Below are 16,097 nucleotides of genomic sequence, written 5' to 3' on the forward strand. Positions count from 1 at the left end.
TTGTGTCCGCCCCCATGCAAAACCGTCCTTGCAGTAAATTAAACGCCCTTGGTCGACGGCACGTACGTACTCCCATTCTCCAGTTTTTTGCAAGCTAAGTGCATGTCATGAATGACATGGGAATTCCGGAAATGTTCGGCCGCTGGGTGTATTCGCTGTAATCATGCTGCATAGGTTGTGCATGCACGCTCGCACATACATGTACAAACATGTACATGTCCACTGGACTGTTTTTGCATAGCCCCGGACATGATTGCATATGCAAAAGTGTCCGGAGCGGACAGTATTGCATGGCGGACACAATCGCATCTGACAGGGACAAGGAAAGGCAATATTGGGGATCAGAGGGATGGGCTTTATTTTACCACCAGAGAGAATTTAGAATCAATTTATTTTGATTCAATGAACGGCGGAAGCACAACTCAAACTCCTCCATCAGGTTTCTTGTGACCGGTGGGCCACGACCTGTCTCCATAGTTGCTCATTGGGTCACTTCATCAGCTTACGTAAGTCTTGACAGCTAGTTCGGTAGCGGCCAGACACTTTCTGTTGTCACGTGACCATCGTGGCCCTGGCATCGGCATTTTCACCAAAAACAATCCAGAGGGAGCATGTGGAAGTGCACTCAGCCGCACGCCATATACGCATACCTTCACCACACAAGGACCAAATTTCTGATCAAGCTGTTCAGCAAAAAATACTGCTGAGTAAACTTAGCTAAGCACAACAAAATTGGTGGGTTACCAATCACAACAGTAGTGCAAATTATGGCTGGTGCATGCAGTTTCTTCTGCTCACTGTGCTAAGCAACTAGAGTGTTTACAGTTTTTTACAGTTGGACCCTGATATGAGCGGTTAAACTGAAAAGCTTTTTGTTGCACCTGTTTTCCCAATCCCAGGGCACTCGGACTTGTTGGATCCATTTTTGAACGGCATTTCGCACATTGCCCCTCTTTAAAACGGGAATTCCCCGGCATACCTTGTTGTCTACAGTCGTTGACTTCTGCGCGTAGTCAGACTGCGCATGCAGAATATCATTTACATTTTTGATCTAAGCTGCAGTGGGATTATTAGGCGGCGGTTTGTACCCTAAAAGGTAAGGTGTGGTTCAAAATGGCTCTAAGCATTTTGTACAGAGCCATAGTGTACATCGTTGTGTGTGGGTGGGCGTGTGTGTGTGTGTGTGTCGACCCTTGATTCGCCCATGCTTTCACGGCGTGTTTTTCATACTATCGCGGTCGGGCCCGCCAGCACTGGCAACCGACGATCGACGGCGGCACCATCCAACACTGACCGTGATCGCGTGGGGGTATTTTTAACGGTAAATTTCTTTGCATCACACTTGCATTTTATCTTACATTGACTGCCTGTTGTTTTTCTTGTGTCAATGGGAAAATATATTTTTATGATTTATATTATTCAGTCCATTTTACTTGACTCGTGTATAAGTATTGGTTCACAAACGCCCTCACGTGGTAAAAAAATGCACATCCCATCCAATGTGCCTAAACCATAGCCATTAAGCCTCCACAACACAGTTACAAGTACGCCGACATTGTGCTCAGTGATCCTTCGAACCATTTTTTTTAGACAAACTAAAACAAGCAAAATAAGAAGCCCTCGACTGCCGCAATGCCTCAATCCACAACAACAAAAAGTTCATTAAAATAGTTTTTCTCTGTCTCTTTCTCTTATTAGGAGTATTTTGAAACCAATGGAGATACCCCATTAATTTACTGTCAAACGTCACCATGGCAAGAAGGCGCTCAGATCCAAAGGATCTTCCTTTAGTTCGAGCTGTCGCGTTTTATAACCCGATGGCACCTCCACTGGTGCCCCGAGTTCTCATCGACGCACTACCTCAACTCTTAGAGAATATTCGAGTATTTCCTGGATATGGGATGTTCAGTGGTCCCACTCCATACCAGCGCATAGGGGCAGCCCTTACCAACCTATCCATGGTCTACACAAACCTTGGGAAGGCACAATACATCCCGCAACCAGATTTTACAGACCCAGCGTTTCAATGCGCCTACGTGTTTCAGTACCTGGTGAAACACTGCCATCTGGTCTACCAGATACTGTGGAAGACGTTACCGATCAGCATCGCTAGGATCTGGCTCCAGAGGGGCGTCAATGTTTGCTCGATCGGAGGCGGTCCCGGTACCGATATCATCGGGGTCCTGGTGTTCCTTCGTTCCATGGGATCGTATCTAGGGTACCCGGAGAACACTGGGCGTGTCATGGGTTACGTACTGGATCAGTACGGCGCATGGGAGAGCACCTGGTCGTCCCTTAGAAGCAACAACGCCACTCTAAGAGACAGTCAGATATACTGCTCTTACATCACTTGCGATCTTTTGGACGAGTTGCCCACAGCTGCCACGGAGGATGAGATTCGACAGGCCGACCTGGTCACCATGATTAAGTCACTATCTGCATTTCAAATGTTCCTAAAGGATGGGCGCGATATCAGGCACTGTGCCGTCACCAAACTTCTCAGGCAGCTGAGGAGAGGTGCCTTCGTTCTCTTCATCGACAACAAGGACGAGATGTCCAGACGTATCTTCTACACCGGATACAGGAGCCAGAATAGGATTTTTCTTGAAGACATGGCCGCACCGGCAGGGTTACGAATAGTGGGAGAGTGGCATGGCAAGACAACGACACGGCTCGAGTGGGACCACCATCGCTGCCTGATGGTGCAGCTAAAGCAGTTCCAGTTGAACGACTGGAAAGTTCCGGGACTACGAACATGCGATGTCAGTGCGTTCCTTCTTCAAAAGCAATAACATTCAACATGTCTCAGTGGTAATTGGCTTTTAAAGGCACGACTTGGCACCTTTGTGAATCTTCAAAGACCAACAATCTCACTTGGTAATTCCAACGGATACAATAACAACCTGTGAAAATTTTGACTCAATCGGCAATAGCAGTTGCAAGAGAATAATGAAAGAAAAGATGCCATTGTTACTAAATGCCAAATAAAAATTTGCGTCAGGCCTCCTTAAGTCTTTAAATATTGTTTGAGTGAGAAATTACCCCTTGCTCAAAAACTACGTCAGAGGGAGCCGTTTCTCGTAATGTTTTACGATCAACAGCTCTTACTTATTTTTTAGTAATTACCAATAGTGTCCAGCAGTGACCAGTGCCTTTACGGAAACATACAAAGGACAGCTATAATTGTTATCGTCTGAAATAATAATTTCATAATTTATTAACATAAATCATGTATATAACAAAATGACTAATATACACCAATATGCAATAAAGAATGTTGGTATTACAAAACATGTTTTCACTGTAAATATATTTTTTATTAGTTTCGGTTCATTCCTGGCTGTTTTTAGGAGCAAAATTATTTTGTGGAGGCTGACAAAACTTTGCACTGAATGATATCGAAAACAATAATAATACATCCTTTTAACGTGCGGTAAATTCGTCCCACTCCCACGAGGACACCATGATGGAACATCATATACAGGCAGCTCTTATCCAGCCACCTTCAGCACCCACAAACTCAACACACAAAGCTAGGTGCAAATACAATTTTGACACCTTTCTAAAAATGGCCGTTTACCGAACCGGTCCCACGTGTGCGATTAAAATTTGTAACAAACATAGGCCTACTATGAACACGACGTTTGGTACACCGCTAATCGAAGCTCGGTGGTTTTGCACTTAAAGGTGTGGGCCGACATCAAACGCCATCTTATATTTATCACCGATACCACATGTGATGACGTCACCCTCGTTCACGGGATGAATATTTGGGGGACTCCCCGTCAGGATGAGGTCTCCCTCGTCAAGGGTCATGTACCGGGTGATGTGACTGATCATTTCAGGTACCTTGAAGACAAAGTCACTTGTATTTGCGTCTTGTTTCAATTCCCCATTCAGCTCCAGCCACATGCGAAGGTTGTGAGGGTCCGGGATTTCTGCCTTGTCTATAAACTTGCCTATGGGAAGTGCTGTGTCGAACGCCTTGGCAATGGCCCATGGGTGACCGATCTTTTGGAGGGGTAGTAACAAGTCTACGGACGTCATGTCTAATGCTAAGGCGTATCCTCCACCGTGGTCCATAGCGCTGGCTGCAGGGATCTTGAAGCCTTTCTTGCCGATAACTATACCCAGTTCAACCTCGTAGTAAAGACCTTTGCAACCGGGTGGAGCCTGCAGTGGAAAGCGAAATTACATTAAATAAACCTATCACTAAAACAATTTGTGCCACGAAAAGTCATTTGAACCCTTAAAGAACCCGGTGTCCCAGGGAAATCTGTCCGCCGGGGACACTGTCCCCAATATGGAAATAACGTGATGGGTTGAAGGTGGACGTTTCAAAAGAGGGTGCTTTCAGAAGTAGCTTGTAATCACAGTTCGCCGTATTGGGGTGGGGGCACATAATTTCCTGCCACACCAGCCTGTACTATAAACACGCTCTTACAAATCCGTAAAGAGACAAGAAGGACGGACACCAGATAGCTAGCTCCGTGTGTGCATACCAATAATTATTGTCTTAATAAAAATGTTATAACACAGTGATGGGCGCGCGTTATTCTTGAAACGTTCATTCTTTATGCAGCTCTCGGTCTGAGCACATTTTGGGGAAATAAAATCTGCTGTATTTATTTATTTATTTATTTTTATTTTAATTCTTCGGACAAGCAAAACAATAGCTCATCAAAAAAAACATTTATATACTACTAATTGAAAGGAATGCAATGATAAAGCCATCATTTTATTTTCACGAAAAGATTCTTGCACAGCACGAATGCATGAACAGAAGTTTTATTTTGTATAAATTGCCGCGTGTGACTAAAGGCCATACATCAGGATTGCCATTCAATACGAACATCAGCCTTTAGAAAGTGACACATGCCGAACTTACCCTTATCAAAGCCCCGTTGCCTTCTTCCAGGTAGCAACTTGTCGGCTTAAGAAAAATCAGTGGTTCATTCGGGAGAGACATGTTAAATTCCTTGGCGAGTTGTCTAAAAATATTTTTTGGGGAAAAAGAAAAGGAAAAATAACATCCACATGGACATGAGTCACTTTCACGTGTGCTTTTAGTGTCAGGGTATACTTTAAAAACACCCTTGTATAGCACAAGTTGTGTGAATTCAAGACCTCAGCTGAGGTCTCGAGTTCAATTTGAATATTTTAGTGAGAAATTACTCCTCTCTCAAAAGTTTACGTTACTTCAGAGGGAACCGTTTCTCACAATGTTTCATACTACCAACAGCTCTCCACCATGCTCTTTAACAATTAAGTTTTTATGAGGCTAACAATCATTGATTTATAACCAATAGTGACGTTCAGTGCCTTTAAAACAAACTATTTTCGAATAACCAATACAGAAAGACAATTATTGTGCTTTTACAAGTACATTTATATACTTGCAGATTATTCTTACAATGGGGTATAGCAAGAGTATCTGTACCTGTCCGCGGCGTACAAGCACCTTATCGCGTGTGCATTGTACGTTTGGGACGCAAAAAAAAAATTGGAACAGGCGGGGGCAAAATGCACGTCAGAAATGCAGGTTCAGTTGGCCAGCAGTGCCTGCATTGAATAAAATGTTGGATGTGTGAATCGGTTGAGCAAACACCTCTACCCCAAAAAGGAAGGGCACCCACGTTCGAGCAAAAAAAGTCATGGATCAAAAGGCTTTCAGTGTGGCTCACCTTTTGCTATGTTAATTTCTTTCTATAGTGCTTGAAGGAGTAGCGCCTTGTGAAAATGTAACGGGAAGGGATGCAATCACTGGCATGGTCGTTTCAACTGTCACAATATATTATTCTCTGTACAGTCGCATGTAGTTTGACCATAAGGCCACGATTTGTGTGTTTTTTATTTTATATAAAATAAAGAATAATAATATGATACAAATCACAGTGACATTAATTAATACACCGCACTCATGCACACTATTAAAATGATAACCATTTGGGATAAACTCACCTGTAATTTAAACCAACCCCAACTATCTTGCGACCTTTTTCGACGAACCTGCGCAGTGCCATTGAGCCAGCCATCTTGAAGTTTTTGTCAGAGAAATTCAGTGGTTAGAACGATCCCACCCTCTGTCTACTTTCTATAGAAATGCTGTGAAAGCAAGGCGGTAACAGTATTTATAACCTTTGATCTATGGTGAATGCACTCCGTATCTCGTCTGTGCACGACACCGTACCTGGGACTGTGTGCGCAGGTCATACGCATTTTACTGTCCGCATCCGGAGTCGGTGTCCATTGCTGCTCAAAGTGACTTCAGAAAACACAAAGGTTCATCTTAAGATGGGTTCTTGTCTTATTAGTCGATACGAATTGGGACATTACTCTTTGCTTAGCAATTAAGATTGATCACAGTTAAAGGCAGTGGACATTTATCGGAATAAAACCTCACTTGGTAACGAGGTATGGGGAGAGGTTGGTAGTATAAACCATTGTGAGAAACGGCTCCCTCTGAAGTGAAGTAGTGTTTGAGAAAGAAGTAATTTTCCACGATTTTGATTTCGAGACCTCAGATTTAGAACTTGAGGTCTCGAAATCAACCATCTAAACGCACACAACTTCGTGTGACAAGGATGTTTTTTTCTTTCATTATTATCTCGCAAGTTCGATGACCGATTGAGCTCAAATGTTCACAGGTTTGTTATTTTATGCATATGTTGAGATACACCAACTGTGAAGGTTAGTCTTTGACAATTACCAATAGTGTCTACTGCCTTTAAGAATTCTTTCTGAAACCGGTCCCTGGTTGATTTATACTAATCTTGTTTTAACAAACGAGGTCACACACCCTCAAGCATTCATAGCCTGCATGCTTGTGAACGTCCCCACGACACTCACGGCACTTGCCGTGGTGCCCTATGCTTTTGCTGTGGTGCCCTTTGAAACCACAAATATAATTAAGTCCTCAAAAAAGTGCCCCAGAGGAAAATCGCTGTGCCCCTTCAAGAACGAAATTCAAGGCCTGGCCTGCGCTATTTTGGGAAGAACGCCAGGCATCTGCAGAGCAATTCAGGCTTCAACTATCAAGCCCAGGAGTGAACCATGTGTGTGGACCCCTTGCCTTTTCTCAATAGTATAATCAGCGTGACCAACCAGGATCTCTGAGTTTCTGGAGGACATGCATTATAAAGATGCAGTTATTTCATTATAATAATATTATCCTGTTGCCTTGAGGAGTTTATTTATTTATTTATTTTAAATCTTCGGACATAATTCTTTGTAGGCAGGGGCCGTCCAGTGTAAGGCAAAAGTTTAAAAAACTGTCATCAAAGCGATGTGCCCTCCCAGACCCCTCCAACAAAAAACATACATGTTTATACAAATACAGAAAATAAAAGCATGAATTTTTAAAATGTAGATAATAACATATAAAAGTACAAAACGCCACATTAAATTAAAATCATCCCTTCCACTGCAAAACAGCCTCGGCAATTTTGGTTTCTTATAATACGATCAGTTCTGGGGTAGTACAGTCCTCTTTTTGTTTTTTAATTGCCTGTAAATAACAAATCAAAAGCAGCTTTCTTTTGTTTGTACTTACATGTATAATAATAACGATTACATCAAGAAGTAAAACCAAAAACAACAGATGTGTAGAAATGGCAAAAAAACACCATAATCTATTACAAGAACAAATCTACATACAGGCGCAATTGCATAAAAGCAAGACTAAAAAGAAAAGTCTTCACTTGTCGCTTAAAAATATAATGGAACAAGTTGTGGCAAGGAAATAGGTAATTACAACAAAATTGTGAATTATGACATAAGTAAAAAGGATTGTTTTTTTTTTATTACGCCAGGCTTTTCCCTGTGCAATAAAGAATGGTTCCTTTTGGAGGGTGGTGGCAATATTGAAGCGCTAGATGATTATTCATTCGCTGGTCAATTGCGTACCGTGTTGTTTTCAGCATTTTCTTCATCTGTCTTTAGCTTTTTTAGAGAGCCACTTTGAGCTTAGTGGCCCCCGGGGTTTGGGGTAGATGTTTTCATCCAGCAACATTGACATTATAATTTAATAAGCATTTTCTCGTAATTTGGCAAGGGGGTAATTTCGGTACGTAGTTGAAGTCATGGTGCGAGAGTAGGAAATCGGACGTGAAATAAACGTTTTAAAATAATTATTTACTTTGATGCAGAATTGCCAAACAATTTGCATATATTCTCGCGACTACAGATTTGCATAAGAAACAACCAAAACGTTTACTTAACGCCTGATTTGTTTCTACTTGCGCACCATGACTTCAACTACGTCCCCAAAATACCACCTTGCAATTTCAATACTAGTCAATAGTTACTGTTTTTTTACACACAACACACAATATTGTGGCTAAAAACATCTAAGATACATCCAGCCCCGGGGCCAAGAAGCACAAAGTGGTTCCCTGAAAAAGAAGCTAAAGACAGAATGGACCGTATAAGAAAAGTAGCAATTGCTTATTAATTAAAAGGTCGATAAATTGCTCAGTTAAATCTATCAATAACCATTACCTAGACTATTTCTTGATTGGATAAGTAATTGGTCACAAAATAACGGGGTATACTCAGGAGTAACCCGTGGTCACAATGTTTCGAGTTCGGCCATATAGAGCGTCAACTCCCACAATGACGCCAAGCTGTGTGTACCGGGGGCGCACAGTGTTTTTGATGCCATAGACCTTATCGCAAATACCAATGCGCAAGCGCAGACTGTTGAATGAGGTGCATTGTGGGATAGATATGGATCAAATTTGGATACCAGCTAGACCACAATGCACCTAATTCCAAGCTTTACGCGCGCGCCCCGGTATTTGCGAAAAGGTCTATGCTGCCACTGAGATCAGTGCTTCCAACCCGTGGCCCTCTGTTGGCCTTGTTTGGGTGAGCGCCCTGACTTGGCCCCCGCCCCGCCCCCCCTTATCCCCCACACTGTTTTGTTTCCATTCCTGAAAACAAAAAAAACCATAAGAATATCGTTTACGTTTGTTTCCGATGCTGCTCTAATTAAACACAATTAGTACAATAGGAAAGTCAATTAGCAGCTGGCCGGCCATTACAGTAGGCCTAGATAGTATCATAAACCTGAGTAGGCCTATAAATGATACCTTTTTTCTTCAAAAAATGTATATTATAAAAATAACATCTAGGTCTGAGCTGAAGCAAAAGTTTAGTCTCAGTCCACAGATAAAAGACAGACAGATAGGATATACATGAAAATAAATCTTTTAATTGTTTGGACAATTACAACCGAACTTCAACTGGGGAGAGAAACATTTCGGTTGGGTCACGCGTGTGGCTGATAATGGGAGTGTTTAATTAGCTTGCTTTTTCTTCACACTATGGGACTTGGATTTGTCGGGTTTTTCCCCACATTCTACCCCTCAACAATTTATAAAGTGAGCCTCCCCTATCGATATTCTTTTTTTTTTTTGGGGGGGGGGTATAGAAATGGGGGGGGGGAGGGGGTCACCCAGAAAAGTTTCCGCTGGTTCACGTTCAGAATTGTATCGTGTACCCAGACGTCATTTGTATAAATAGCATTCACTAATGTACGGAGCACGTGTGCATACTGAATAGAATATTGAGCCGCGAACCGGCGAAAGACCCCCCCCCCCCCCCCTCGAAAACCAGGAAATGGAGGGTGTGTTTGTGTGGGACATCGAACTCAATGTGTGTGGTTTACAATGTTTGGCGGATGTGTTTGTTGGTATTTTACATAAACATTCTTTCGTCTGATTTGTTTGGGAAAATATCTTTACATCTGCTGATGTGTTTTACTTTAGTATTCCAGGAACAGCTGAGTACAACGTTATACAAGTTTGAATTGTCTTGACACTGCGACGACCAGTCAGTCGACGACCGACTACCCCTCGCAAACTCGACTGCCTGAACCACCTGGTGTGTACTGTACACACATAGCTACTGCTGCCGTGCGACTAGCGACTGTCACTGTGGCCACATTCATTGATCTTTGGAACAATTGTGTTCGTGATACGTTTTGGGTTATAATAATTATGTAAACCTGGCCAGGTTATGAGTGGGCTTAGCCTTACAGTAGGCCCAGGTTTGAAGTCTTTTCTGAAGTGTTTGAGTTTGACAAGAGACTGGAAATAGCATGGCTAGAAATGCTGCAACCTTCGATGACGCCCTGTACTGGACGGTCAAGGAGGTCGGCGACTGGCTGGAACGGGTAAACTTACTATTTTTCTGTATCTCGAATTATTAAATCTTATGAGTTTTTGTTGTATTTATCAAATGAAGCATTGCCAAAATGAGACAAGTTCAAATTTTTAACTTCTGCTAGGTAGTATAAACTAGTAGAAGTTGTAGGCCGTCTCATACAATACATACATAGGCTTTTCAGAAGTGGGAAAAGTTTCCGTATGGCGCCACCACTTTTTCATTCGATTTGAAATAATATAGTATCTAATTTACCTCAATGAGATATCCCTTTTTGTAAAAATGAGTGAAAAAGTGGCCGCGCCATACTGAAAGTTATCCTTATCCCAGAAGTGTCTTAATGGAAAAATATTGCGTTCCTGCAATGTATTTGCTATTTGGAAGTTTTATTCCACAGTTTGAGTCCATGGACTGAGAAGGCTACAGCCTTCAAAAAGCAAAAGGGACGTGACTCGACCTTGGTACATGGTGAACAGGAACTACATGTAATTTATAGGGTTGTCTTCATCCAACATAAACTTACCAGTGTCAGAATAAACCAGTATAAACATGGAGATAGAATATAATAGTAAACTTACAGGACAACCATGGTGGCTCTGAAATTAGCCGGTTTGGTCTTGACATTTCGAACAGTATACTCTGTTGATCTTCTTTTTGTCTTGTTTTTCCCCTGAAAACAAGCAGAGTACACTGTTTGAAACAGTTGTTAGAGTGCCTGCTCCTTGAGCCCTTTTCACACGGCCAAAATGTAGCCAGGGTCCCTTGCTACAAAATTTACGAGCGTGGATTGTTTATTTGTTATCACCGTGTGTGACTGATTTTGTGAGCTTTCCCACTGCAAAGTTAAAAAACTAACAACCCTTGTGTGACATGAGAGTGATATGACGAATTGGTAATCCTGATCACCTTAGTTGGACAAGATAGCACCCACAATAGCATGCGCTGTATGGGCATTTTCACCTAGGACGTCGTTCAATAAACAAGGGTTCCTTTCTCACGATGATGTAGCCCACGTCCTTGGTCAAAACTTCCGCTAGTGTAAGATTTTGTCGTAGGTCCGGACCTCCGACAAAATATAGCCATGTTGGACAAGATTTGACAAGGTACCCTGGACACTCCAAAAATTATTGTCCTTTCACACGAGGTGCATTTTGTAAAATCTTACAACCATGCTACAATTTAGCAAGGGACCCTTGCTAAATTGCTCTCGTGTGAAAGGGGCTTTAATCCGGAGATCGTTGGTACAACAGTATTTTGAGAAACATGACATTAATGCGATGTACATTAACAGTGACAAGTGTTGTTAAAAATGAGTCATAACAGCCCACTTATGACCACCGCCCCCCCCCCCCCCCCCACCCACCCACTAGCAAGATTGTTGCTCTATTAAATACTTATTTGACCTTCTAGAATTAGTTGCATTAGACTTATTTGACCTTTCTGATTGAATAAGCTAGCAACAAGTCAATCATTTCTGGTTGGTTATCCACTTTTATTAATCATCAAGACCATTGTTCAGTGAACGATTTTCCTTCTTGTGAACATGTGTACTACAGTAGCAGAGCAAAAAAATGTCAGACTTTGCTACTCGAGAAAAACCATTAGCTAGCCTACTCGATGTGTTAAATTCAATGTTTGAAATGCGTTTGTTTTTTATATTTTTTTTTAATAATTGTCATTACCCTGTACATCATCATGCCACCAACCTGACATTTTTTTCTTCACATTTGGTGATCACTTTCTAGTTTTAAACTCAATCTTTAAATTAAATTGACTGATTAATTCTTTGTGACTGATTCATGAAGGTTTTCCCGAGCCTCCTGCATATCCCAGCCAGACATGCCAGACATAATAGAGTCAATGTCTAATGTCTCTACAATGTACATCATCGTCTACATCGTTCATTTTGAAATAATCTTTATTTGATATTCTTGTAATATTATAAATTTTTTTGATATGAATTTTCCAGTCCTTTGGAGGCATTGTGCAGTCTTATGTCTGCACATCATCATCAAACGGAGAAGTTCGTTTTGAAATTTCCTAACTTTATCTCTTGTTGTCTGTTCGACATGTTTGATATAAGAACTTTCCAGTGAAGCCTGATTGTATAGAAGAGGCAATCGGGCGACGGCGTGCAGTCTCTAATGTCCTCACATCATCATCAAACGAAGAAGTTCATTATGAAAGAATCTTAATTTGATGTCTAGTTATTTGATATGAACTTTCCAGTGAAGCCTGATTGCATTTCCAGTGGAGGCAATCAGGCATGCAGTCTCTAATGTCTGCACATCTTCATCAAATGATGTTCTTCCGCTCAAACACCCACCAAGTCAGTACAACATGCCCCCATCACTTATCTCCGGCTAGTCTCCCTGATTAGTTTTAATCCAACAGCTTTGACTCTTCGGTCCTGTCCTGGACCCAATTTCATAGAGCCTTTAAAGCACAAAAATAGCTACACGCGCAACAAAATTATGGTCACCAGATTATGTTTACCAACTAAACTACCAAAGTCACATACAATTTGTGACTGGTATCCTGCTCATATCTGCTTAGCAGACGATTGTCATGATTGTTCAGCAATATTTTCTGCTTTCAGCTCTAGGAAATTGGGCCCTGGGCCCCACTCTACATCCCTCTTCCTAAACCACCTGCTGCATGCTGACGTAATACCCCCACTATGGCAACCACTCTCTCTAGGTTTTGCCTTGCCTCAATTATAAACCTGGGTGCTATAAATGGCTACCGGGTTGGATGTGAGTCACTGTACAGCTGTCTGGTTTGATTTCTCGTTCCGCTGGGGGAATGTGTACCAGCCAGGGTGCGCAGATCCATGTAACACTTTGTGTCCGTTAGTGTCGTGTGGGTTTAGAGCGGGAAGTCGGCTGACAACACCCAAGTTGTCTTTTTTTTCTTTTCACCGTTTGTGTGATTCAGGACAAATAATGTACTATGGAATCTTATGTCTTTGGATTGTCTAATGTCTGAGCTGTGAAGGCTCGGACTGGTGCTCGAGTACACAGGTATGGAATGGTTTGTTGTATTGGGTATTTAGTAGATAACCTTTGACGTGATGATCTAACCACCCCACCATGTCCACAGGCTTCCTGGACGAAAAGCAGTTTTAAGTTTAGGGAAAATGGAACCAACAGGTTGTACAGATTGGAGTGTTCTTCTTTGAAATACTTACTGTGATGATTTTATCGCAAGTTTCTTCAGAAAGATTTGATACATGGATGCAGCTGCTGAAGTCATAGGCCTAATGTGATTGAACACTAACTGTTAGGCCTAAGTTATTATGTTAAAGTTCTCAACCAAAGTCTTCCATTAGTCTTAGGGGCTTTACTGAGATTGGTTTCCTAACACCTTCCTGACCTTCCTGTAGTGTGCAGACTTTTTTTCTACAATATGTCTCCTTGCCCTTGGGAATGAAGGCATACTGATTAATCTAATACACTTTACATGTATGAAGTCACTTCCTTTGTGGAGTTGTCTAGGGGCACATAAACTGGCATAGTGGATACAGCGTCATCAGAGATGGGTCTTTGCAAGCCCACACCATAGAAGTTCCCTGATTAAAGCAAACGTGTCGATATTGTTTACAGATTCACAGCGGGATCATAAATGCCAAGCCAGCTTGATTTTTCATTTCAATTGCACCTTTTACTAAGTTATATGAACTTACCTTTGTGTAGAGCACACAGGGGTCGATTTCACAAAGAGTTAGGACTCGTCTTATCTTGAGTTAGGACGAGTAAATCGTCTTAACTTAGGATAGGTCCGCATGCTACAGTGCAGGGTTGGGACTCGTCCTAAGTCCTAAGATTAGTCTTAAGTTAGGAAGAGTTTTGAGAAATCGCCGGCAGGTGTCTAGCATTTATATGATGTTAAGTGTGTTTTGCTGAAATTGTAAACTGAATGTTTCAGTCCATCATGTATGATGTGAACACTTTACGCGCATCGTTAGCTAGCCCTAAGCTCTCCCCTAACTGTTTGTTTATTGCACTAGAACCCCGATCATACTTTTTGATCTAGTTAAATACATTCCACCAAAATGAGAAACAACTTTTAACACAGTTTTTAAAACAACGTTTTACTTGACTGAGCACTGAGAAGAAAAGATGATCTCATTTATTTTATTAGTTGGAAGTTTTTTTATCTGACTCAAAGTAAAATTTGATCAGAATCAAAATGAGAAGCAATGCCACCACTCACCGCCAACATATGGATGTGATAGCTCAGTTTGTTAGAGCACTGACACAGTAAACCAGAGGTCAATGGCTCAAAACTAAAAGATTTACCCAGTCCCTTGTGTTTTATATTCTTGATGTTATTATTTACCAGTTTACCCTTTTTGTTGTCTTTTCTTTTGATTCTGTAGATTGGCTTTTATGAATATAAAGAACCATTGCAGACTGTTGGAATCAATGGCAAGGAGCTATTTGTAAGTATTACCATGGTAACGACTATAATTGGTTGGCGGGCAATTTCAATTCAACAAGTTCCAGGCAATCTTCAAGAAGAATAAACACGAATGCAGCAGAAACCATAGCCTATTCTTGCCCGGCCCTGCCAGTCTTGGTTTTCCTATAAGTATGAACTGCCCTTTGCAAAAATTAAAATGGCCTTGCCGTCATAAAGACAGGCTGGATTCCAGGCATGCATGCATTAATCAATAGCTGAGGAAGTTTATTGAGCTGTGCCTGTGGCCCTTTGAAACTTTAAAAAATTGTATAATGCAATTTTCATGGCATTTCCTCAACTGACATTGTACAATTAAATTGTGCGTGCAGGAAGTCCAGGGGCCCATTTCAAAAGCTTGGCTCCGGCTCAGGCACCAGCTTTGGCTCTGGCTGGGGCGCAAGCTTAGGCTTTGGTTTGGGCACCATTTTGGTCTTTGGCTTGGGGCTCTGGCTTAGGGCTCTGGCTTGGGGTCCGGCTGTGGCACTTGCGCCAGCTTGGGCTTTGGTTTGTGCGCCAGCTTGGGCTCGTGCTTGGGTTCTGGCTGGGGCGCCAGCTTAGGCTTTGGTTTGGGGACTAGCTTGGGCTCGTACTTGGGTTCTGGCTGGGGCACCAGCTTAGGCTTCGGCTGGGGTGCTAGCTTGGTCTTCGGCTTGGGTACTAGCTTAGGCTCTGTCATCAATTTTGGTGCAGCATACATTTTGCACGGTGACAAGAAAAGAAAAGACTTACAGTGTATGACAGTCTGCCTGGTAACCAGAAAAAGGGCTGTATTTTTCTCCATTTCAAAATTCTAATGCCTGTCCTCACCAAACAAATGGTATCTTGCTGATTCGTCTTGCCTTGGTACATGTACATCCCAGTGCCCTCTGACATATAATAGGTCACACTACGATAATGGCGTTTCATACATATAATGAGAATGTGTACAAGACCTTGGCACTGAAAGAGTTAAAAGCTGATAATGATCATGTGGTTCTATTGTGAACTCTGGATGTCACTGCTTAGGCCTACATGGTCTACGATGTGGTATTGGAATACCTTGTGTACACTCGGCCAACCTCATTCTACTTGATTCTTTGTGTTTGGCCTCAGGGTTAGAATGTAGTTTCATGACTTATTTTGTCCCACCATACATTGGTTTTCAGGAAGGAAACACGTTTTTTTTTTTAATGATCTTAAAGTATGCGACCCTTAAAGGCAGTGGACACTATTGGTAATTACTCAAAATAGTTAAAACATGAAAACTTACTTGGTAACGAATAATGGAGAGCTGTTGATAGTATAAAACTTTGTGAGAAACGGCTCCCTCTGAAGTAACATAGTTTTTGAGAAAGAAGTAATTTTCCACTAGTTTGATTTTGAGACCTCAGATTTAGAATTTGAGGTTTTGAAATCAAGCATCTAAAAGCACACATCTTCGCGTGACAAGGGTGTTTTTTATTTCATTCATATCTCGCAACTTTGAT

The 16,097-nt window shown here is 41.8% G+C and overlaps 3 protein-coding genes across 7 annotated transcripts in view; 2 read left to right on the forward strand and 1 right to left on the reverse strand.

The window, feature by feature from the left end:
* Positions 1 to 326: 326 nt before the first annotated feature.
* Positions 327 to 2,803, forward strand: LOC117294358. Of its 2 annotated transcripts, none has more exons than XM_033776729.1 (2): positions 327 to 506; positions 1,699 to 2,803. In XM_033776729.1, exon 2 carries the CDS (start codon positions 1,752 to 1,754, stop codon positions 2,790 to 2,792), a length of 1,041 nt encoding a protein of 346 aa, XP_033632620.1. In that variant the 5' UTR covers positions 327 to 506; positions 1,699 to 1,751; the 3' UTR covers positions 2,793 to 2,803. The 2 variants fall into 2 exon arrangements, with proteins under 2 accessions (XP_033632620.1, XP_033632619.1); XM_033776728.1 differs by lacking the exon at positions 327 to 506 and adding an exon at positions 1,062 to 1,096.
* Positions 2,804 to 2,811: 8 nt separating this feature from the next.
* LOC117294359 (acylpyruvase FAHD1, mitochondrial-like) lies at positions 2,812 to 6,158 on the reverse strand. The gene is made up of 3 exons (XM_033776730.1): positions 5,962 to 6,158; positions 4,889 to 4,991; positions 2,812 to 4,173 (listed from the first exon to the last, which is right to left on the reverse strand). Exons 1-3 carry the CDS (start codon positions 6,033 to 6,035, stop codon positions 3,682 to 3,684), a joined length of 669 nt encoding a protein of 222 aa, XP_033632621.1. The 5' UTR covers positions 6,036 to 6,158; the 3' UTR covers positions 2,812 to 3,681.
* A 3,475-nt stretch (positions 6,159 to 9,633) lies between these two features.
* Positions 9,634 to 16,097, forward strand: part of LOC117294510 (formin-like protein 5) — a 33,668-nt gene continuing 27,204 nt past the window's right edge. For 3 of the 4 annotated variants that reach the window (XM_033776951.1, XM_033776952.1, XM_033776953.1), the window contains exons 1-2: positions 9,634 to 10,177; positions 14,549 to 14,611. In XM_033776951.1, the coding sequence (XP_033632842.1) occupies positions 10,103 to 10,177; positions 14,549 to 14,611 (138 nt within the window). In that variant the 5' untranslated portion in view covers positions 9,634 to 10,102. Of the gene's footprint in view, positions 10,178 to 12,961; positions 13,191 to 14,548; positions 14,612 to 16,097 lie in introns of those variants that run through there. The other variant, XM_033776954.1, reaches the window with a different exon arrangement.

This window comes from Asterias rubens, chromosome 9 (assembly GCF_902459465.1).
Source record: "Asterias rubens chromosome 9, eAstRub1.3, whole genome shotgun sequence".
Taxonomy (NCBI): domain Eukaryota; kingdom Metazoa; phylum Echinodermata; class Asteroidea; order Forcipulatida; family Asteriidae; genus Asterias; species Asterias rubens.